This window comes from Xenopus tropicalis, chromosome 1 (genome assembly GCF_000004195.4).
Source record: "Xenopus tropicalis strain Nigerian chromosome 1, UCB_Xtro_10.0, whole genome shotgun sequence".
Lineage (NCBI taxonomy): Eukaryota > Metazoa > Chordata > Amphibia > Anura > Pipidae > Xenopus > Xenopus tropicalis.
The window spans coordinates 109,535,372-109,560,548 of record NC_030677.2 but is presented as its reverse complement, the minus strand read 5'-3'; the positions used below and the strand labels follow the sequence as shown (position 1 = coordinate 109,560,548).

Here is a 25,177-nt window from a genome sequence, read left to right as displayed (position 1 = left end):
GTTTGACTTATGTAATCTGACTGCATTTGAAAGCTCAAAGTTAATTGGTTATTGGTTCTTATATGTAAATGCAGTGGTACAAAACTGCGCTGATATAATAAACCTGACCTTGTTTTTCTGCAGGTAAAGACAAAAACAAATTGTCCTACTGATTGCTGTTAAGGCAGGGGTACACAGGGAGATTAGTCGCGCCACAACAAATCTCTGTTGTTGTGGGAGACCAATCTCCCCGCAATGCCATCCCACCAGCTAGAATGTAAATCGCCGGTGGGATGGCATATGCACGCTGCAATGTCCCACAGCCGCCTGAAGTTTCCTCTGAAGACAACTTTGGGCGACTGTGGGACATCGCACCGGTTTTACATTCCCTATCTGATCCCTCATGTTCCTCTATGAGGGGGCTGCCATATTTGTGCAGCAGGAGTCTGTTAGCATTAGAAGCTATTACTGACAGGCCAAGAAGGGGCAGTCAGGTTGGCAAAACAGTCAAGTTTAGGAATTTCAAGTAACAGTTATTTTCAAAAGCAGCCCTATGACCGAAAAACCATCAACATGACCTATACTAGAACTTTTTATGTAGATTCATATTTTAAAAAGTAGTTTGTTCATGTTAGTATCACTTTAAGTCTGCTAATAAACCACTGAAAGGGGTTGCTAATAAACCACTGAGGGGGTGCCAAAACGTTAGGCACCTCCCAATGATTGTAATCACTTACCCGATACCTCTGGTCGGTCCCGTCAGCAGAAAACTGTAGCAGCTTGGATACGCACGCAAGAGATCCTCTCCCTCCTGTCTTCTTTCTTTGTGATCCCAGGCCCGTGCATGCACAGCACAGTGAAAAAGCCGCCTTTTATTGTTAAAGTTTGGCTTTTCACTCTACTGCACATGCACAAGCGGCACAAAGACAGCTGAAGGAAGAGGAACACTTGCAAGTTCCCGGGGCCGGTGCAGGTTTCTGCTAACAGGAGCACCGATTCAGGTAAGTGATTACAATCACTGGGGGATGCCTAACATTTTGGATCCCCTTTCCTTCTCTTTTAAACATTAAAGGGGAACTATCATGAATGGGTTTGCTTAACTTGGCTCCTCAGTTCTGACAGGCAGCTAGTGCTCTGAGCACAGAGGTGTGGAAGTGGTCCATTCTTGACCAACGTCTAAAATTCAACCCCCACATGCCCATCTTTCCTATTTGATAGAAAACCTGGAAAGGACTTTGAAGGTCTAAAAATTCAAACCAATTCACCCTTACATTGTCTGACACTTTCCCTCTCACTCACCTGGGTCTCTAACAAACACCTTGAACTGTTTCTTGGTTATCTATGAGAAAAACATGAAAGTAGTTACAAATCACTTGATTTTTTGAGCAGGAGCAATCAAGATATTTAGCCCAGCAATTTGAAGAATATGTGCCAAGTGAGTTGGCAGGTGATGCTGGGAGTTGTAGTTAGTAGCATCTACTTACACATTCCTATAAAACTACAATTTGCCTTTTGCATAACTAATTATAACAAACAACTTTAAATAAACTTTTTTTCTTTTGCAGATGTTACTGTTGTAGGAACAATAACATGCGCTACTGTTTTTGCAATAACATTGTAGTCACTCTTCATATGTATGCAAACTAAACAACAGCAGAATATATAGCCAACATGAACTGGCTATAGAATAGTAAAAGCTACAGACTGACCAGGTGGGCCAGGGTAGACTCAACTGGCCAATCAAGAAGCCTGAGAGCTTGGCTAGTCAGTCTATAGGAGAGCTCTAAGTGAGAGGCGAAGAGAGGTGTGTGAATCCAACATACAGAAATTTAAGTGCCTGTACACACACAGTTGTCTGTGCAGAGGTGTGTATTGCTGAAATTGACATGTCACTGATATGAAAGAAGTCTCTTTTATACACAATTTTTTTTATACCTGTATCGGACTATTGAATTAAATTTTTATTTGCATGTGTAAATTGCAGGAGGGTGACTGGAAGCTGATCTAAGCCCGCTAGTGAGCAGAACAAAACTCAAATGCACAGCCTGAAGTGCTGTGTATATGAGGATATAAAGAATAAGCTGATTTATTGTTATATGTCCAATGTATGAAACCCACTTATTGTACAGCGCTGCAGAATATGTTGGTGCTTTATAAATAAATGTTAATAATAATAATATGTACATATGCAGCACTCAGTCCAGCTCCATTCCTTTACATTGCCTTTGCACATATTTGCTGTTGAGGGGTGTAGCCTCATGACATACAACAGCAAATCAGCTTTCACTTTGCTCTGTCACTTGCACATTTCTCCATCACCCACGCAGACCAGGAATCCAGAGACTCTGGAGGGTGGGGGATGGGAGGCTGCTTCAATAAATAGCCATAACTTTGTAACAGTGCAAAATTTCTAAAAGCTATAAATTATCAAAATGCTGGGATCAATTACAAGGTACTATTTTATTATTACAGAGAAAATGGATATCATTTTTAAAAGTATGAAAAGTATAATTTGCTTATAATGTAGTCTATAGGAGATGGCCATCCCGTAAATTGGAACATGGCAGTTGTATACAGTACTTTCACACCCTCAAAATGTGGTTCACTGGTGCCTCTAATCCATCTGAGGAAGGTGCAACACAGTATGAGTGGCTATTACCCCCTTAGGGGTAGTCCTATCCCGTTATGGTGTATGATTGGATCAGAGGCACTGGTGAACCATATTTTGAAGACACAAATGTACTGCAGTAAAGTGATTAAGGTGGGGATAACTGTCCTTTATATTTGTATTTTAATTAGTTTCCAGGTTGAAGACAATCACTTGTCCTGGTCAATAGATTATGTAAACTTGCAGGATCCACAACAGACACTTTCTTCAATTTAAGGCAGTTTATATAACATAGGGGTGCCCATTTCAGCATACAATCCACTATGCCCCTTGTGGATTACCAGTAAAAACACAAATGGTTTGGGTTTGGGGAAATTTCTTAGCTTTCTCTTAGCCTCTCAGTTGCTCAGACACTCAGTGACTTTGTGAAAGGCTCCCTCTGCCTCTTGCAGTGGCAGGCAGCACCCCCAGCCCCTCTGTGAGTTCCAAACACAGACAGGTAGCCATTGCTGAGTGGTTGCCCAGGCAACATCACCGATAATGCTTCACTCCACGTTTACACAGCATGATAAATATAAAAATATACCTCTTAGTTTGCCCAGGAAAGGTAACCCATAGCACCCAATCAGAAGGAACCATTTACTGGTCACCTGTTTAAAAGCAAATTAAAAGCTTATTGTTTGTTATGAGTTACTGCTAAGGTTGCAACCTGTCCGGTTTTGACCCAGACAGACGGTTTTCAGAAGTGCTGTCTAGGTCAAAGCTGCCTGCCCGGTTTTCCCAATTTGGAAAACCAAGCAGGATTCTCTGAGTTTGACGTGGCAACTGGTCAATCGCTACATCATAGCCCTGCACCTTTGACGCCATTGTCCCTCCCAGTGACAACACACCCCTCATCCCCTGCCCGGAGATAGGAACACAGAGGGCCGGATTTACTAAGGTACGAATCCGAATCACAAAATCCGAATATTTCTGATGATCTCAAATGTCACAAATTCTTTCTGTTTGAATTCAAAAATTTCGTACTTAGGATCCGAAATTTTCGTATCCAAATGATTGTAAACGGTGCAAAAAACTTTCTGACTTTGAACCTTCAGTGCATGATTTTGGAAGCCTCCCATAGGACTCAATGGCACTCTGCAGCTCCAACCTGGCCCAAGGAAAGTCACAATACCAAAGCTTGAATGAATCTGAAACTTTCGTACTCGTTGCGACAAATCCGATCTTGTCATGCAAATTGTCGGACTTTGATGAATGTGCCCCCAAAAGTTGGAAATCCTAGTTACTGCTCCTGGGCAAACAGTGCCTTTTGTTACATATGGGTGTTAGACCTTCTGATGTCACCGTGGAAAAAAAAAAGAACCAGAAAATTTTCAAGATAACTTTTGGTCAATTTCAGTCATTGAATTTGCCTAAATTAGCCATTTTTGTACCTAAATTGTGATATATCTGTCCCTTATTAGCACAAAAATACTAAAAACTGGGACCCTCAAAGGACAAAAAATCCTAAAGATCACTTAGGGGGTGATTTAATAATCCACGAACGGATTGAAAGTGCGATTTTTTCGTCACCTTTTGCGACTTTTTCGTAAATTGGCGCGACTTTTTTGTAAATTGTTGCGAGTGTCGCGAAAAAATCGGAAAGGTTTGCCCGCTGTTTACTAGCGCTCAATACGAAAAAGTCGCAACCATTCGCGCAAGTCGTAACGGCTACGAAAAAGTCGTGACAATTCACAAAAAAGTTGCGACGGCGACGAAAAAAAATCGCAAAAAATACGAAAAAGTCGCAAAATGTTTGTTTCCAATCCGATTTTTTCCCATTTGGGATTCGGATTCGTGGATTAGTAAATCAGCCCCTTAATGTCACCATGCACTAGTTTGCACAACTTGGGCCAGGCTTGTCAATTGTACTGGGAGGAAAGGCCCTGATGGTGGCAGGCTTTGTTGGTAACAAGGAAAAGATATGCCTTTTTTTGGACACTTGCAATAGCTCACACTTTGAGCTGAGACAACAAAAATTAATTGTAATCTTAATTGAATATTGGGAACAGAGGTCTGGTGGTGGGGCATATTGCTGGGGAAGATGTGGCCAAAACAGCACTGCTCATATATACGCATAGTGTGATGTGACGTCTGGATCAGAGGTTCGGCAGTAACAGCTGGGTTAATTATATAGGAAGTGCCCCTGAAACGTATAAGAGTGTTGCGCTGGAGTAGGATGCAAATATTTCAAACATCTTATTGCATTTAAAAGTTGTTTTTTTTAAGTGGTGGTAGTGAAGTTGATTTGCTAGAAACCCAGAGTTGTATTCTGACAAATGCATTCTTCCCATACCAACATGGCTGCGCGGCTCTGTTACTGTTCCAGGAACGTTTTACGTGCCTGTGTTGACCCTCCTCCCGACATTCCTTGCGCTCCGTTGTCCCTATGGGAGGTTTAATTTCATTGGTCCAGCCAGTCCCTGCACGGAAGTTGACGTTCTTTCCTGGGAAATTTAAATGTTTAGTTCGGCTCACGTATAAGCTTTTGGCTCTGCCTTGTTTGTAGCTGGGATCCAGCGGTGCCGGCACTGCCTGATTATTCTCTGACAAGATCGGAGAGACGCAAACCATCACCTGGTGAAAGGTTGGCAGCTGTATTCTCCTCAAACGTCATAACCTGATACATATATTTATCTATATAATCAAGCTTTTAAGGGTTTCGTAGGCGTGTGAGATAGGTAGAAACGGGTACGAAGCACCCATAACGATTTGACAACCTTCGAAAGAACTTGTTTGTACTATATTTAATCTTAAAAACGGGCCATATTGAATTCACATCTTACATTGCAGTTGTTTCAGTTCTGCCGTGTGTTAGGCATACAGTCCACAACGTGGGTTCACAATCTCTGAAAAGAGCTTACTCCTAATTTATTGGTGTGCTATATGTAGACTATTTCTGGAACAGTAAGTGCCTGTGTGCTGCGAATATTAAGGGTTCTGTGCAGTTTAGCTGTTTCGTAACATTTATATTTGTGTGTGTGTGTGTGTAGGCATTTGTTGATGGCATTAGTAGTTGTAGAGTATTTTTTGACAGTATCTTTATCTCAGACTTGAATTTGAAGGAGGCCCTAACATTTGAGGTACACAGAGGCCCAAACAGAACCCCCCCCCCCCACAGATCCAATAGATAGTGACTGTCTGTGGCATGTTATAACAGCCCCTGGAATCCACATATTACCAGTGACATTACTGATGACATTTCCAAACTGTGGGTCCAACTCCTAAAGAGGTCATGCTTGGCGTCTAGTTAGTAAGTGGTTATTGGGAAAATGTTTGGTTTTTTTTTGTAGGTATATGTCAGTGTGTCAGTTACAGTGAGATTTGGGGAAAACACTCACTTGCTGCTATGTATTTCCTTGGAGCAATGGCTAGTTAGATACAGGGTTTAGATATTGTTGTAATTTTGTTATGCCTCACTGAGTGTTGGAACTCAAAGTGGGTTTGCAATAAACATGGATGGAAGCCTCTTATGTAAGGTGTATAAGTAATGTTGTTTGTAAATCTTTCAGAGGTATCAACCCCGGAAGTTACTTTGCTGAGGGATTGTTGGTCCACTGAGTTTTGCACATGCGTGCATTGGTGGAAGTGATGTTTGCACATTCGCTATGCTCCAAATTATATCAGTAATGTTCACTGTGCATGCACAGTGACCGACCATGGAACATGAAAGGAAGAGCCAACTCTGTTAAAGGAGAAGGAAAGGCAAAGTCACTTGGGGGTGCCAAAATGTTAGGCACCCCCAAGTGACTTAAATCACTTACCTTTTACCCCGGGCTGGTGCTCCTGTTCGGAGAGAACAGCACCAGCCCAGGGTAGCTGCAGCGCTTCCTCCTTCCTGTTCGCGAGCGTGCGCATGCGCAGTAGATTGAAGAGCCGAACTTTAACAGAGAAGTAGGCTTTTCACTCTACTGTGCATGCACCTGTCGTGGGGTCCGGCAAAACGAAGGAGGAAGTTCTCGCAGGTACCCCGGGCTGGTGCTGTTTTCTCCTAACAGGGGCACCAGCCCAGGGTACAAGGTAAGTGATTAAAGTCACTTGGGGGTGCCTAACATTTTGACACCCCCAAGTGACTTAGCCTTTCCTTGCCCTTTAATAAAGCTGTGAATCTGACCCATTTAGTGTAAGCTGACCATTTAACTACGCTGCTAGATACTTCATATTGGTCAAGCATTTAATTTCCACCTTGCAAGCTTTTATTTGCAAGCCTCAAGAGCCTTGTAGGAGTGTGCCGAAGTATACAAAAGAATGTTAAAGGAGACATATAAGACAAATGGAAAAAACCCTAATTTTGTAGGCAGTTATGAATAATATATGGTGCTGTTTTCACTTAGGGCTAAAAAGGAATCCTATCTGTAATAATGGCCCCTTTATTGGAGCTCCGATAGATCCTATCAGTTCTCTGTCCGTGTTTAAAATGAAGGGTGGGCGTGTCCTAATGGTCCCAGCCGGAAGCACAGCAGGAGGGGGATAGCCAATCACAGCCTTGCACTCAAACAAGCAAAGACAGGCTTCAGTTCCCTATCAGGTCAGCCTAGCTGCTGATGGGTTCCTGCCCTACAGTGCAGTGTGTTCAATCCTTCTATATCTAGAGGAGTATAATTCACTGGTATATTCATAATTTTTATAGGATATGTCTCCTTTAAGCCAAGCTTAATACTAATTACCAGAATAACATCTAGGCCTATTACAGCTGGTATGACTCTTATAGATGTAATCAAAACACCTGCTGCTAGGGTAATAGCTGCCTGGCTAGCACATTGTAAAGTTCAGTATAAAAGCTGTTGAAAAAATTTTCCTGGTTAAGTCTGGAGTGAGGTGGAGATATATAGGATAAAAAAAAACCTCTAATACTGTTGGCAATTATGAATATGGTGCTGGTTTCAAAAATGGCCCCTTTATTGAAACTCCCTATAGATCCTCTCAGGTCCCTGTCTGTGTTTCAAATAAGGGTGTGTCCTAATGGTCCCTGCCAGAAGCACAGTAGAAGGGGGAAAGCCAATCACAGCCCTACTGTCACACAAACAAAGACATGCTTCAGTTCTCTATCAGGTCAGACTAGCTGGTGATTGGCTCCTATACTACAGTGCAGTATGCGGAGTGCCGCCGGACCCCCTGCACAGCCTGGGAAAGGAGGCAGTAGGAAGTGGCACAGATGCATGGACTAGAAGGGTTTTTGGAGAAATTTTTAATCAGGCTTAAGCACTACTTTTTCCTTCTGTATTTAGATGAGTACAATTCATTGGCACAATATTGTTGTTCACGCAATATATCCCCTTTAAAAATAGCTAATTTTGTGAAATGGAGATTACATGCTTTAGGCACAAAAAAGCATTTCACTGACGGCAGTGCTCATATTAAAGTTATCTGCAATAATGTCACTTTGGCATATAATATTTAATTATATATAAGTAATTTGGACCTTAGCAACCAGATAGCTGGAGACCTGCAAACATTATTGAAAAAAATGTAACTACAATTAAAAAAAAAAAAAAAAAGACCAATTGTAAATTCTCAGAATTTCACTCTGCATCATACTAAAAGTTAACTCAAAGGTGAACAACCCCTTTAATAATAATCAGACAAAACCGTTGCTGCAGCTTGCCATGTTCACACACAACTAAAACGTTACTGCTGTGAATTATTACAGTTCTGATACTTAAAGCTAAGTTTCTATTTGTTCTTCCCCCTTCCCCCCTGTAGAACTGTTGTTAAAAACTAAAACTCGGTTTACGGAGGCTGCTGTCATGGCTGTTGATGATTATGAAGAGCTACTTAAATACTATGAGTTGCATGAAACAATTGGAACAGGTAAGTGCCAAGATTTAAATGATGAAGGTATGGCATAGTGCACTGTGATACCTAGTACAATAACTTTGACCAGTCTGAAGCCAGGCATGGGAACATTTCCTGGTATCTTGAGGAGCATTTCAAGCTTGGCCTACTTTAAATTGCAGTTGAAACAAAAGAACTGCAGTGGTTGCAAAGATTACATAATTATAATTTTTCATCATAAATAACAGAACATTCCCCTGTTGGCATCTAAATCCAGCAAAGAAACATACTTGCATTATGCTCGATTTATTATGTATTAACTGCCTTTCTTATTCTAGGTGGATTTGCTAAAGTTAAGCTTGCTAGCCATCTTACAACGGGTGAAAAAGTAGCAATAAAAATTATGGACAAGGAATCTCTTGGGGTATGTTTTACTTTGTAGCTCTGTATATTAAAGTGCTTAAAATTCAGAAGTAAAATAAAGTTTAGTGGTTTCTTCATTGTGGATATTTAATTCCCCCACCCACCACCACCAAAATATATAGCAGTAGTTGTGAGCCTAAGAAGACTGTGGGAAAAAATAAATACACTGATTTTATTGTCATACTAAAAGCCAATATACGGCATGTATTTGAAGTGCTAGAAGGCAACCAATACAGTGTTAAAATATTCTGACTTTTGCAGGTGACAATCCTCTTCTATAGTTGACATAAGTAAGAGCTATCTCATGCCTTAACTAACCTATCCTATAGGTATGGGATCCGTTATCCGGAAACCCATTATCCTGAAAGCTCTGAATTATGGAAAGCCTGTCTCCCATAGACTTCATTTTAATAAAATAATTCAGATTTTTAAAATTGATTTCTTATTTCTTTGTAATAATAAAACAGTACCTTTTTATTTGATCCCAACTAAGATATCATTAATCCTTATTAGAAGCAAAACAATCCAATAATTGGGTTTAATTATTGTTTTATTAAATTTTTAGTACACTTATGGTATGGAAATCCAAATTACAGAAAGACCCCTTATCCGGAATACCCTGGGTCCAGAGCATTCTGGTTAATGAGTCCTATACCTGTAAATAGCAACAAACTTTTTAACCACCACCTTGCAAATACATTGTTTGAGAGATAACTTTCAGATTAAACATTTGACCTGTTCAAATGGAATGTTATCACTGATACACATCAGAATGTTACCTATCTTGTAGGATGATCTACCTCGTGTCAAAACAGAAATAGATGCCATGAAGAACTTGAGCCATCAACATGTTTGTAGACTTTATCACGTTATTGAAACACCAAATAAAATATTCATGGTCCTTGAGGTGATTTATTATTAAATTCATTCTTATTTTATCATATGATGGCATCCTCAGGTTTTTTTTATTCTCATATGCCATACTGACTGTAGTTTTCCAGCAAATGAAAGGACACTTTTTTTCCTTCCTGGTTTGTCTTTTTCTAAAAACTTGTTCAGGAAAACTGTTTGTTGATCATGGTAATGTGTTTTTAAGACTTAAGTATTTGGAATTCTTACATTTTAATTGCATATTTTCACCTTATCTTCTTAAATGTTTCCGTTTATAGCGTTGCAAACAGCCAGTTGCAGCTTGTTACACATCTCTGGTAGTTTAGAAATGTATTGGTGTGCTTTCACCATTTGTTGCACCCTGTGTGATGGCTTGATGTGTCTTAGTGACAGCTGAGTGATTGCAGAATGGAGATCTATTATTTAATGCAGGATGTGTCTGTTTATGAGTGAGAAGAAAGGTAGTAAATTAGAAGAGATATAACTGTAATGACATGATGTCTAAAGGGAAATTGCAACATTTTTGAGTGTTCTTGCTCAGTGTAATAACTGGGTTTTCCTTTAGCTTTGCCCGTTTGCCACTTCATACATGATTTTTCACTGTAGATCTTGGGTAGCATTTTAATTACTAATGAATAAATGTATTTTTTTTAGTATTGTCCTGGAGGTGAGCTTTTTGACTACATTATTGCAAAGGATCGATTAACAGAGGATGAAGCCCGTGTTTTTTTTCGTCAGATTGTTTCAGCTGTTGCCTATATCCACAGCCAAGGATACGCTCATAGAGACCTAAAGCCTGTATGTTTCGTTAAAAGCCTATTTACATCACTCACATTTTGTTTGTGGTAATGTTAAAAAAAAAAAAAAAAAAAACTATATAGTATCTTATTTATTTTATGCAAAGCATTATTTCTTTAATAAAAGCTCTAGTCACTCTTTCAAGCTGTAAAAGGGGGTATATTCAGCTTTTCTGTTTATACAGTAGAAACTTAGACATGGTCAGTATTTCCTAGCTGCATTTCAAACCCTGTATCCTAGGAAAAGTTAGGTTAGAGGCATGCTGCTATACCATTTATACATTTGCATGACAGTATTATCCAAATTAGAGTTTCTAGTTCTAATTAACTTATTTATTTTTGTGTTGTAGTGGTTTATTTTCACTTAACTAAACTCCATTTTGCTTTTAGGATAGAATATAATAGAAAAAATTGCTTCTAATTAAATTTACATTCCGGCGGCAGGGTGTTGCTGTCTTTGGCAGCCAGGTTAGAAAGCAGAAGTAAATTGTAAAAGAAACATCCCCTTTTAATAGATCTCTCTGCCACTTTAAAAACTATGGTTTAGTGTTCTGCAGCAGCGCTATCACCCTAAGTATATTGTTGCAAAAACAATAAAATCAAATTCATTGTAATTCATAATATGACCAGCAAATATGAGATACTAATTTAGTATTAATTATTAGTAATTAGTATTAATAAAGATTTTAGAAAGAGCCAGTATCTGCATTTATTTTTTATTTTTCTCCCCCTTCCCTAGGAAAACCTTCTTATTGACGAAGATCAGAACTTGAAGTTAATAGACTTTGGACTGTGCGCTAAGCCAAAGGTTTTAATATTTTTAAATCTTTAAAAATCCTGGTGTGTGTTATATTATACCCAACGTAAGCACCTGTGTAACGGAGCTATATTAAAAGAGATGTACTTCCTATGACTTTGTCAGCGGACATGCGTCCATTTCTAATGGCTTTACATGTGTCTAGTGTTATCCGCACTAATTCTTTGGCAATATGCGTGTAACTGTTCTGAGGTCTGATGATCAAAATTTGAACTTCTTTTTTGGAAATCATGGATGCTGCATCCTCGAGTCTAAAGAGAAGAATGACTATCTGACTTATGAGCGCACAGTTCAAAAGCCAGCATCCATGATGATATGGGGTGCATGAATTCATATGGCATTGGGTAGTTTGCTAAGCTGGCTTAATGTATGGAGGCCCAATGTATGAAAAGACCTCTTATCTGGAAAACTCCATGGTCCCAAGCATTCTGGATAACTGATGCTATACCTGTTCTGTGTATAAATATAAATATATATATTTATACACAGTGGTCCGACTTTGGAAACAGGTTATGGCATTTAATAGGCGGCTGAATATTGCAGACACTTGTGTTTTGTTTGTTTTTTTCCTCAAAAAACACAGAATTTTAAAGCACAAAATTGTGTTTTTCTGTTTTAAAATTTTTATACTCTTGCACCCTCTACTGCCAAGAAGCAAAAGTACAATATAAAGTTCTGTTACTTGGTGTTTCAATTCTGTAGTTTTTTATAAGCTGCAGGTGTTTATCAATTTATCAGTAAGCCTCTTCCTATTCTTTTATATGTAGGGTGGCTTAGATTATCATCTTATGACTTGTTGCGGAAGCCCAGCTTACGCAGCACCTGAACTGATCCAGGGTAAAGCCTATATCGGCTCTGAGGTAAGAAATTTAATAATCATATCACCTATAAGAGGTAGCTAACGAAAATGTGCCTGTTCGGAATATATAAAGCTTAATGTCAACAATAATGTAATTAAAATTAGTCAGTGGCACATTAGTTTTTTTTACCCAAAAAATGCCCATAGCCTGATCATCTATCAGTGAAAGAACCATTTTAATTAAAGTGGAGTGGTCGTGAAATTAATAATTACTAAAATGAAACAGTCTCTAAATGCTATAGTTTTTAAAATATCCAGCTAATACACTGGTCCCACTGGTTGGTGCCTCTTTCTTTCGTGGCCTCTGGCTAGCTCTCCGTCGGAGTCAAATTAATTTGACAGTTCTGCCTCTCTTTCTGATTGTTTGTTAGTGCTGTCAATCCTCAGCTGTGTTCAACCAGCATAGATAGATTAGTTACTTAAAAGGCTCTATTCTCCGTCAGATTCACACTGAGCTCCTCTGCTTCCTAAAACCCCCTCCTCTAAGAGACATAGAGAGTTAATTATAGTATGAGCACAAATCTAAAATGACTGTGGTAAATAAGACCTTCATATCTCAAAACAACACTTGTTCAGAAATGTTGTAGAATGAGTTTTTGTTGTATACCAAAGCTGGCCTTACAAAAGAACAAATCATCAATATATGTTCTGTATAAGTAGCACAATTGAATGTTCTAATTGTGCACTTTCATATGAAAGCAGTATGTCTAATTATTAATGTCTGTTAGGGTGGCCACACATGTCCAGAGCAGTTGTGACTAAGCTACCTGACAAATGCTGCTTCTCAGTGGGAGGATGTGATACTGTAAGATAAGTGAGAGAAGCTGCGTTTTCTCCCTTGTGTCATATCTGCTTCTTTGGACCATAATTGCGGATGACCATATGCAACAATAACCATCAATATTTGCCAATGGCAAATATAACAATTGCACGTGACAGCAGTTTTTTAGGGTTAGTAAGCACAAAGTCTTATACCATGGGAAATACAGTTCCCATAGGAACCAGGCACAAATTAAAAAAAAAAATCTAGGTTAGATTTGCTTTAAACAAATATCCAATTTTTTTTTTAATTTACTTTTTGTTTAATGCTAAAATGAAGTTCAATAGATGTTTGTATATTCTAGGCTGATATTTGGAGCATGGGAGTATTAATGTATGCACTTATGTGTGGATATCTTCCATTTGATGATGATAATGTGATGGTGCTGTATAAGAAGATAATGGTAAGTGCACATCTGTTTTAAGATGAGCTAAAACTGTTTGTAAATAGGCTTTAAAGTCTGAGGACATGAGAATAGCCATATTTTTGGCGTCTATGAAAGCATACTTGATAACAATGTACTGCTAGTTTAAATTTGCTTTAGCTTCTTTCTTATGCTGTAGTTGGGATTGATGATCTGGTGTTTAGTTGCATTAGACAGATGGTTTATCCATCTACTAGGTGCCATTTTATGTTCAATAAAATAACTTGTATGTGAGTATACTTGCCTTTCTTGTGCACCCCCGTATCTTATTTTTGTAATGTCATACAAGGTTTGCAGAGTCTGTTTCAGTGGTTGATAATAGTGTCTGGAAATGCTGTGCACTGAATATACCATATACCTATCTTGTATTTTATTAAAAAAAAAATGTATCTGATTTTTTTCCTACAGAGGGGGAAGTATGAGATTCCAAAGTGGCTTTCTCCTGGCAGTGTGTTACTACTAAGCCAAATGCTCCAGGTAAGCTCCCCTGTCAGTCCACCTTTCATCGTTTCTTGTAGAATTGCAACAGAAACAAATGTAATTTGTGGCCTAAAAGTAAGCAATAGTAGATACTGTGTATTACAGCGGTTTTATCGCCACACTTATTGGTGTTTTTTACATTGTTGCAGAAAATGTTTAAAACTTTGGGTTATCCACATATTTAAAGGAATACTGTCATGGGAAAATATATTTTTTTATTTTTTATTTTTTTTTTAAATCTCACGTTAATAGAGCTTCCTGCATTAATACCTGTGTTTGAAAAACAGATTTGTTTATTTAATTTCGAAATTTCATTTTTTATTTCCCAGGGTGCCACAGCCATGTGACTTGTGCTCTGATAAACTTCTGTTACTCTTTAGGGCTGTGGCACCACGGAGATTATTCGCCGTGTGACAAATCTTCCAAAATGCCATCCCATCGGCTAAAATGTAAATGCCTCCAGAGGCAACTTCGGCGATCGCAGCGCCTCGTATGCCATCCCACCGGCAATTTACATTTTTAGCTGATGGGATGGCATTTCGGAAGATTTGTCGCACGGCGACTTATCTCCCTGTGTGCCACAGCCCTTACTGCTGCTCAAAGGGTGAAGACACACAGAGCTACTAGTAGCAGTTACTTGTTGTGGCTACTAAAACAGACAATGCTCATCATTTACTGATAATAGTCTCTACATGTGTTTTAGCAGAGGCAGTTCTCAGTATTGTCTATAGCAGGGTATTTTCTGGCGTTTAGTAGCTGTGAAAAAGTAGCTGCTACTAGGAGCTCTGTTTGACTTCAACCTAAGGGCTCTGGTACACGGGGAGATTAGTCGCCCGCGGCAAAACTCCCTGCTCGCGGGCGACTAATCTCCCCGAGTTGCCTTCCCCCTGCCATCCCACCGGCGAACATGTAAGTCGCCGGCGGGATGGCAGACGCGGCGGGGCGATTTCGGGAAATCGCCGAAAAAGCCTCGCGAGTCTTTTTCGGCGATTTGCGCGAAATCGCGCTGCCGCGTCTGCCATCCCGCCGGCGACTTACATGTTCGCCGGAGGGATGGCAGGGGGAAGGCAACTCGGGGAGATTAGTCGCCCGCGAGCAGGGAGTTTTGCCGCGGGCGACTAATCTCCCCGTGTACCAGAGCCCTAAGTTGTAGCGATGCCACCCCCTTCCTTTCTTCCTCAGCAGCTGATCAGCAGAACAATGGAAAAGTAGCAAGATAGCAGCTCCCAGTAGATATGAGAATAGCACTCAATAGTAAGAAATCAAAGTCTGTCTTGGGACTCCCTTAGTTACATGGGAGTAGTTTAGGAATTCGCTAAGTAATGTTTTGTTAAATATTCTATTGCAATATTTTCACTAGGTGGATCCCAAGAAAAGGATATCAGTCAAGCATCTATTGAGCCACCCATGGCTTATGCAGGGTTATTCCTGTCCTGTGGAATGGCAAAGTAAATATCCTGTAAGTGCTCCCATTTTATTCCTGCACAGCAGTAATAAAGCAGTAGGTCTTTTCAAAATGTGCATCTCAAGTGTTAATGTTTTGTAAATGTACTCCTAATCCTAATCCTCTTTACAAATGAAAGTTAGCCATGTTAACTTATTTTCCTCTATCTCCAATTTAGCTTGGCTATGTTGATGAAGATTGTGTTACAGAACTCTCCGTTTTCTACAAGTGTAGTAGAACTAGCACTTCAAGATTAATTTCTGAGGTAAAGTTACACCTGGCCACTGTACTATTGATGTTAAGATGGTATGCTACGTGATAGAATATCATATGCATCATAAGTTAACTTGCAATTGATCTTCAGTTTTTTAAATATTACTTTTTTGTTAAGCAACTCTTCAGTTTAAAATTTCAACAGCAGTTTTCCTATCAACCAGGCAGTGGTTTGAGAGGCAGACATTTCCCTATTCGTATTCCAAAGTAATAAATTCAAGTCTGACAAAGCAACTTTTTTTTTTAAAGTTTGTTCAGGTTAGTAACATACAATGACAAAAACTCTGCACACCCTTTGAATAAAGTATTCAAGAGGTGGTATGATTATTACAAGCAATTTACTAAAGGTATATTTAAAAATAAACAGAAGGTAATGATCAACATGACCTATAGGTAACTTTATGTAGATTGATATTTTAAAGTCGTTTTTATGTCCGTATCACTTTAATACATCAATGTGGGTAATGTAGCTTCCCAGTTAAAAGGCAATACTCAAAGCATCATCTTCCCTGTGTATTTTCATAAGTTCATATCCATAGTGCCATCTCCAGTATATATATCCCAGCCACATAAGATAAGGTGCATTGAAGTTTGTGCAAGAAATTGTGATATCTAAAAAATGGCTGGGTCATTACCTGAAAATGTTCAGGTCAGTAACGCTGACAACCGAAATAGCATTTCTAAGTTGCATACTAAAAAGAGCTTGTAGGGGACCACAAATGTATTTAATGTCTACTGAATCTACTCAATTGCCTTTATTTTCATGTGTAAACAAATAGAAATGTGCTATTGTAACAAGAAGATAAATGTAATGTTAAAATATTGATATCAGATTATATCTGAAATAATGATATAATTTAGAAACATTATAGTTGCCAAAATATTGTCAATTTTTCAACATACCACTACGGACAAATCAAATATCAATACCCCTTGTGTCCACTAGATGGTGCCTTCAGATAGCTGTTTTGGTGGTTAGTAAACTACATTATACGTATTGATCAAAATGGGCCTACCAACCAATAATTTTTAGTCTTTCTGCTAACTTTGAGATTAACTGCAATTCAGATCCTCTTTTTTTTTAACCTATCTTTGTATGTTTTCATTTTGTTAGAATTTAAAAAGATTCCATTATTATAAAATACTCTGTAATATTTAGTCTAGTAAGTAAAGTAAAGTCTTGTTTTGTGTGTAAGACATTTAGGCTCAATACATGTGTTGATCAAAAAAGAGAGGGGCGCTTCCACAGTATAAAATCAATGATACCAATTTATTAATTAAAATATATTGAACTTACAAATTTCTGCAGTACAATCAGCATCTCAAATATAGTCCGGTTTGATAGCCCAACGCATTTTGGTTTGATTAATCAGGCATGCCCCTCTCCTTTTTTTGATCACAGAAATTATTGGCTTGACCAGCTGTATTGAGGAGGCAGCACCCCACACGCAATGCTACTTTGCATTTACCTATTGATTAACTGCATAAAAGTTTCACTGACTATTTGCAAATTTTTTTTTTTTTTTGTGGCTCCCCTTTCTGTTTAGGATTATTAATTTTATTTATGTATGTGCTTATGACTAAATTCATCTGTAGTGGAGGCTTTAATAGTATTTCCCTTGGGCCTACAGAATGTTGTAATCCTATTAATCATAACAGTGGTTTACATTTAAAGGACAGTATAGCCCCTTGTTCAACATGGGTACAATGATTATGATTTTGCTGAACACGCTTCTTGTCTGTTTTAAACATGCAAAATCCATTGGTGTTTTTTGTTTCTTAAGCTTAACAGGGAAACTGTTTTGGTTCTTACAAGGTAGGTTACATTACCCGTATGCAACTCCCTACCTTCCTTCCTATGTTGTGACTATCTTGGCTTACAGATAAACAGGAGTCCATAATGCAGGGGGTTTTTCTGTGCACTGAGAATTCAATAATCTTTCTCACATGAAAAAAGCATGGAGTATTTTCAGTTTGCATGTTAAACTCGAAAAATAACAAAAAACATACATTTGTGATTTAAAACATTAGGCAAAAAGTGTTTTTAGCAAAAGTACTATTTATTAAATTGATGTTGAATATAAGGATATACTGGCCCTTTTAGTATGATGTGGACATTGCTATTCTGAGACAATTTGCAAGAATGTGTGTTTAAATGAAAAGTATCTGTAAATTTGTTTCATTGTATACACTTGCTTCATTTTATATAGTGGAATTATGATCATATCACAGCCAGTTACCTACTGCTTCATTCAAAGAAGAGTCATGGGAAGCCTGTTCGTCTAAAACGCCCACTAGCGGTTGGAGATCAACCTGTTACCAGCTTCAAAGAACTCCGGGTATGTCTGTTTCGTTTTGGGATATGGATGTTCCATGTTAAGCAGGGTATTATGGACAGTGCTAACTTTGGTCTATTTGGCCTTTTTACATTCTCAAAATTAGTTAGTAGGAGATTGTGTTTTGAAGGTTGAATCTGATTTGAGCACATTTAATATTAAATGTATTTTTTTGTTTTTGGCAGCCAAAGAGCACACTAGATTTTGAGGAACCTAATTGTGGCGAAATTGCATATGTCTTTGGATCCATGGAGTTCTCAGACGATGAACTCTTTTCTGAAGACTTTGCATACTCCTGCTTTGAACCGCACACCCCAAAAGAGGTATATTTTCTCATATAATCTAGTGTGATAAGACATGTACTTATGCAGATATGACCGTTCTGTTTTAATGCTGTTTCCCATATTGGGACCTGGAAAACATGACAAATAGGTTTCTCAGTAATGAAAGCCACATGTTTTTGTTGACCTCTCGCTGCTATAATATATATAAAATAAAAAGGCAAAAGAGGTTCTGTACTCACCAATATGAATTTTGTGGTCACGGCCTTATTGTACCCATCCTAATGGTTTAAGATTTAGTGGTAACCACAACTTGCTCTTTGTTATAGTTTTATAAAGCAGCCGTGGCCAAACCCAAGTTGTAGCTCCTATATCCTTCCCAGCTACAGTCAGGTGATCTCAATGGTGGCAAACAAAAAGGGGCAACCCAGAGACAGATGAAACTCTGTCCCTGTGTAAAATGTATAATGAAACAGATGAATTCTTAATGAATCAGATGTGGAACACAACTTTTCCTTTGTTACTGTAGTTTATAATAAATACATATATAATTGTATTTTTTTTATAATTCTCCACCCCCCCCCCCCCCCCATGACACAGTATGTTAAAGGCCGTTCAGAATTCCATAGTGTGGATTCTGCACCATCCACTCCAGTGGTTCAACGTTATGCTAGACACAAAAGTGAAGATAAAGAGAACTGTGATGCAGCATTGGGCAAGGATGAAAATGTCTTTCTACACCCTGCACCTTGGACGCCTACTCCCAGAAGGAAGCAGAATGAAAAGAAGGGTATACTCACCACCCCCAATAAAAACTCTCATACAAAAGGTAAGCAGTTCCTTGGCTGTTAAGATGGGATTGTGGCCAGCTTGGGCGTTTATTTAACATTGTATTTTGTGCATGATGATGATCAGGAAAATGGAAACCTGTGCTATTTTGTTTTATAACATTTATGGCACAAACTTTTGGTGAGTAACCCTTCAGCTAATGATGCACCTGGCATTTTGGTTGCTGGCAGATGAACTTCTGAATCTGCCTACAGACCGTGACTATGGCACCTTTAACTGTGCACAAGGGGTGGATGTTGGCCTAAAACTGCAGGTGAACATTTTCAAGTTAAAATCTGCCAGTGTGTGCATTAGCAGGCTTATGCCATTGCATGATATCTGGGCATCTATATAACTGCTGTATGACAGCAACTCCAAGGAAGCAAATTTAATTGCAAACTTTAGTTTTTGTTTATATTCACATCTCCTCATTCTTTTGCAGGTCCTAAGTGCCACATAACAACTTAGACACCCTAACACTTTTACAGATAGAGCAAACCTTATTACTACAAAGCAGCTGTATGATTTCTTAAAGGAAAATTAACACTAAAATTTTGTAAGAAAAAAATCTCTTCTACCCTGCTCCAATAATTGCCCTATCCTGCACACCATTTATTATTTTGAATGCTTTATTAGAAATTACCTGGCTTCCGGTCATTTGAAATAGGGCGATACAGCGATGCAGAATCCACTATGCGACGATCGATCCTAGCCCTACTCCGTCCTATACAGAAGGAAGGCTAGGAGAAGAAGTCGATTGTCGCATAGAGGATTCTGCCTCTTCTGCATTGCCGTATCGCCCTTTTTTAAATGACCAGAATCCAAGTTTTAGCAGGTATTTTCTAATAAAGCATTCAAACTAATAAATGGTGTGCAGGATAGGGCAATTATTTGGGCAGGGTAGAATAGATTTTTTACTTACAAAATTTTAGTGTTAATTTTCCTTTAAGTAAAAAATCTATTCTACCCTGCCCAAATAATTGCCCTATCCTGCACACCATTTATTAGTTTGAATGCTTTATTAGAAAATACCTGCTAAAACTTGGATTCTGGTCATTTAAAAAAGGGCGATACGGCAATGCAGAAGAGGCAGAATCCTCTATGCGACAATCGACTTCTTCTCCTAGCCTTCCTTCTGTATAGGACGGAGTAGGGCTAGGATCGATCGTCGCATAGTGGATTCTGCATCGCTGTATCGCCCTATTTCAAATGACCGGAAGCCAGGTAATTTCTAATAAAGCATTCAAAATAATAAATGGTGTGCAGGATAGGGCAATTATTGGAGCAGGGTAGAAGAGATTTTTTTCTTACAAAATTTTAGTGTTACTTTTAATGTGCCATCCTGGTTAGCGTTAATGGTAAATCTGGGCTTAACTTAAAGGACAAGGAAAGGTTAATATAAATTAAAAGTAAGTCTAAAGGCATTCTTTTTAAGTACTTACTGCATATCTAAATTCCCAGATCCCTGCTTGCTTCTTTGAGATATGGTGCTGGCAGCCTACAGCAGTGTAAAGACTCCAGTGACATCACTGAAATCTCTCTCCCCTTCCTATAGGCTGCCAGCGGCAGCCTTCAGTAGCAATGCACATGTGTGTAACTTAATCCTGTCTGCTGTTCTGCGCTACACATGCCCACCAGCCAATCAGAAGCAGATCTGCCAGAGGGGGGTGGGGAGACATGAAACACATGTGCAGTATGAAGCAAGGAAGGCAGAATACCTTTTTAAAGATGGCTGCCTGTTCAAGAAAACAGATAGAAAATGTGAAGTAAGTGTGACTGAGTAAATATTTGATTAGGTGAGCCAAAAGTATGGCGTTTTTACTAAATAATAGGAGGACTATTGGGCAATATGCTTTTTAAATTTTGACTTGCATTCTCCTTTAATTGCATCATTTGAGTATCTGCAATTCTTGTGAAAGCTTTTCTACTGAACACACTTGAATGCATAGGTCACAAGGATGTCCGGATCAGACTTTAGAGTTGATTGCAAACTTCATCATGAGGTTCAATATTTTCTTGGATCAACTTTAATTATTTATTTTCATGTTTATCTCCAGAGAAAAATCAGTCAAAAGAAACGCCAACTAAAAAGCCTATTACTACAGGAGAAGAGCTTGCAAATGTCATTAGCCCAGAAAGAAGGTGAGTTATGTTATTTACGGCACATATAACTACACGGTTTTCAATTATCTTTACAGTAGCTTTTTGCTGCTAGCAAGTACCTGCTTATTGTTGATAGTTATCTGTACCAATCAGTCAAGTGAAATTTTATAGTTTTTCTCTTGTTGGTTTCTGGGTTTATTTTTTGCCATTTAAAAACTATTAGAAGGTGGAGAAATACTACCACTAAAATCTGACATATTTGACAACTGGGTCTGAGCAAGTACATGAAGTTATAGGGTCTTTTGAAGTTGAACATAGTTAATGTGCATTTCTTTATACATAACTGGTTTGGGGGTTTTTTTTTTCTCCAAACACTGGATAAAAGTTGTGAATAAGTGTTATTTCCACTAGATGGTGCTGTTTCATAACAAACCTCTTGGGCATTTAATACTCCAGTTTATAAATTTTTTTTTTCTCCTGTGCTTTCTGTGCATTTTTTTTTTTTTTTAAACTAGATGTCGCTCTGTGGAATTGGATTTAAACCAAGCGCATGTTGATAGTGCTCAGAAGAAAAAAGGAGCAAAGGTTTTTGGAAGCCTTGAAAGAGGCCTGGATAAAATGATCACAATGCTCACACCTAGCAAAAGGAAAGGATACGCACGAGAAGGACCAAGAAAATTAAGGGTATACTTCTGCTACATGTAATTTACAACTTACATTGGTCTAAGTGTGTGTTATGCATTATAAAAACCCACTTTCTCTGTAAAAGTCTAAACTGAGGGGGGACTTTTGCAATCATGCAAGCATATTCTGTTCAGTTAGGCAAGTAAAGCCTTAAATGTATTTCATGGGGTCAAAGAGCTGCTCCGTATATCTGTAGTCAATGCAGTGCCGTGATATTAAAGATCTTGCCACAAATCTGTATTTCTTGTGGCATGGGCACCATGATAGTGACCCATGCACAGAATGCACTGATTGGTGCATTCACATGCTCACACCTATGCAGTAGAAATATTCAGGGAAATATATAAAATATTTAATTGGATTTTTTGAGTGCTGTTTTCCTGTGATGGAATCCAAGTCCAGCTCATCCGGGCCTGCCTACACACCTATATTACAACTAATTAAATATACATTTTATTGGTTCAAGAATACAATTTTAAATGGTAAAATTACTTATTTCCAATGTTAACAGTGTAATGTAATGTAATAAAACTACACCATAAAAATCATGACCGAATACCTGTCACTGTGCTTACTGTACCTACAGACAAGTTAGTCCAACCAAATGATCCAAGCAGATAACTCTTTGTGAGAGTTTTAGCCAAGTTAACGTCCCTGTTTTATATCCCTCTTAATTTGTCACTTTTAGATTCCATCTTGGTACAAGAGCATCCAACTTCCTGTGTCCCCTATCTTATAGCACCTATATAGGTGCTATGTGGGAAACTTTTCTAATCCATTATATCACATGGATGGAATAATTTTTCTGTGTAACTAAATTACCCCCCCACCCCCCGTGTCCACCTATAAATGTCAAAGGGTAAAACTATTCTATACTGTCAGTGTGTAAATCCAGCTTTCTGCTTGTTCAAATTAGCCATATATAGCATCTACATCACTGAACTATTAATGCATACATTAAACAGTCAGGTCATGCATAAGAACGCTAACATTTTTACATTTAAATGAAAGGCACCAGTATTTTTGTGTGTAAATGATCTGATATTCCATGTTTACTCTTCAGGCCCATTACAATGTGACCACTACAAATATTATGAATCCTGAGCAGTTGCTGAATCAGATTGTAAAGGTGCTTCCATCCAAGAATGTTGACTATGTGCAGAAAGGGTAAGAAATGTGGATGCAGTCATTTTCCCCTCAGTTGTACTTTATCTTTGAGATTTAAAATGCTAAAATGCTTCTAGATAGTTTGGTTTTTCCCTCTCTTTTAGGAATGGTATGGAGGACAGATTATCACTAATGTACTTCAGGTATGGGATCCATTATCTAGAAACCGATTATCCAAAAAAAAAGGTCTGAATTACGGGAGGGTCACCACAGACTCCATTTAAATCAGATTTAAATTTTCAAAACGGATTTCCTTTTTCCTGTACTTACTTAATCTTAAAATATAATTAATCCTTATTGGAAGAACTATCCTATTGTTTTTGTTTACATTTTTTTAGTAGACCAGGTATAGTGTTCCAAATGACGGAAAACCCCTGGTCCTGATCATTCTGGATAACTGGACCCATACCTGTACTTGCATTTTTTTTTCCCTCTTTCCTACCTTTAATTCTCAAATGGGTAGAGAGGGCTTTAGACCTCAGCACATTAGAGATCCATCTTTCTAACAGTTTTAACTTCTTGACATGGGGATAAAGATTCTGATGTGCTGGTCTATAACACACCCAGGCTTATAGCTGTACCAGTGAGGTTCTGGATACAAAATTAAAGGGGACCTGTCACCCAGACATAAAAAGCTGTATAGTAAAAGTCCTGTTTAAATTAAACATGAATTACAAATTCACTTGCATATTAACATATCCAAACCCATTATAAAGGCATTTAAAAATCCCAGCTGTCAATCATATATTGACTGCCCCGCCTCTGTTCCTTTGGCATAGAGTCAGAGCAGAAAATTACTTTCCCTTTTTATTCAGTACTCAACCTCCCCCCCCACTTGGGGGAAATTTTTCCCCCAAATAGGCTAGTTGAGGTTTACAAGCCAATCAGATGTAGTAATTCTCCACTTGAGGGCACTGTTTCATAAGTCTGGAATAGATTTCAAATATAGGGGCTCATTTATCAAACATTGAGTACAGTTCAACAGAGGAGGACTTCACTGCTGTGTTCACGTGTACGGATAAATATGCTCAGTCTTTATAGCAACCTAAGTGGCAGCAGTGGATTTACTTGCTGCTTCTGTCAATTTATATATATGTATGTGTATATATTATTAATCAGTCTTCAGGACACACAATTACAACATGATGCCAAACCGTTTTGCACCCTTTTCAGCTATATGTTTCATCACTTGATCACATTGTAATTGTGTGTCCTGAAGACGGCTTGAGTCTAAGAAACGAAACATTGAATTAAACACCATTTTTTGCTTCATACAAGTCCTGTCAGTGCGGTTTGTTTGTGCTTATTAATTATATTTTATGTTATGTGCGCCAGGCAGTTCCTGGAGTTTTGTACTGTTGGTTATTAAAGGCCTTTCTTTTCCCTCAGGTATACTTTGAAGTGTAAGACTCAGTCAGATTTTGGCAAAGTGACTATGCAATTTGAGCTAGAAGTATGTCAGCTAAGCAAATCTGAAATGGTCGGTATCCGGAGACAAAGGCTTAAAGGTGACGCTTGGGTTTACAAGAGACTAGTAGAAGACATTCTCTCCAGCTGCAAGGTGTAAATATGTACAGTTTCCTCTCTGATTCACATGGTGTAAAGGACATATATAGTCCCCACAGTATCCAATTGTTCTACTGTGTTTAAGAACTCCACAGTCTGTGAATTAATGTAAAATAATCCTATATTTTTTAATGTTTGTTAATGTCTGACTTTTAATGTCTGTAGTTTGTCTAGAAAGAACCTATTTCTCAAATAAATTAAAACTATTCACAATTTGTATTTGCGTTCTTCTGTTTCAATGTGTTTGCAAGTGGACAGGATGTCTGCATGTAGAACTGTGCTGATTGTTGGATGGGTGATGATATATTTGCATAATTCTTTTGCTGTCTGAGGTTCTTAAGTAGGATTTATTGAGGTTGTTAATTAAGGCACAGCTGTGGTTACTAGAGTTAAACTGTACGCTCAATATGTTGAATAAAATAGGATTGAATCCAATAAATGTAGTCTTTAAATGCAACAAAATGCCAATCTTCTAGGATGACGATGTATGCATTGTAACAAAATGTTAATTCAGTCCTTGGTTTTGGGCCAGTGGGAAGTGATCACATTTGGGTATGTTGCTTGTTCTGCAGTAAAAACTGCT

At 38.3% G+C, this 25,177-nt stretch overlaps 1 protein-coding gene across 3 annotated transcripts; it reads left to right on the top strand.

Moving 5' to 3' along the window:
• Positions 1–925: 925 nt before the first annotated feature.
• Positions 926–24,811, top strand: melk (maternal embryonic leucine zipper kinase). Of its 3 annotated transcripts, none has more exons than XM_031899893.1 (18): positions 926–980; positions 8,330–8,437; positions 8,740–8,825; positions 9,615–9,731; positions 10,370–10,513; positions 11,252–11,320; positions 12,097–12,189; positions 13,313–13,411; positions 13,841–13,909; positions 15,273–15,371; positions 15,535–15,621; positions 17,840–17,968; positions 18,151–18,288; positions 18,847–19,075; positions 21,132–21,216; positions 21,693–21,861; positions 22,925–23,028; positions 24,418–24,809. In XM_031899893.1, the coding sequence occupies exons 2-18, from the start codon at positions 8,374–8,376 to the stop codon at positions 24,593–24,595; spliced, it is 1,959 nt and encodes a 652-aa protein (XP_031755753.1). In that variant the 5' UTR covers positions 926–980; positions 8,330–8,373; the 3' UTR covers positions 24,596–24,809.
• The last annotated feature ends 366 nt before the right edge of the window (positions 24,812–25,177 follow it).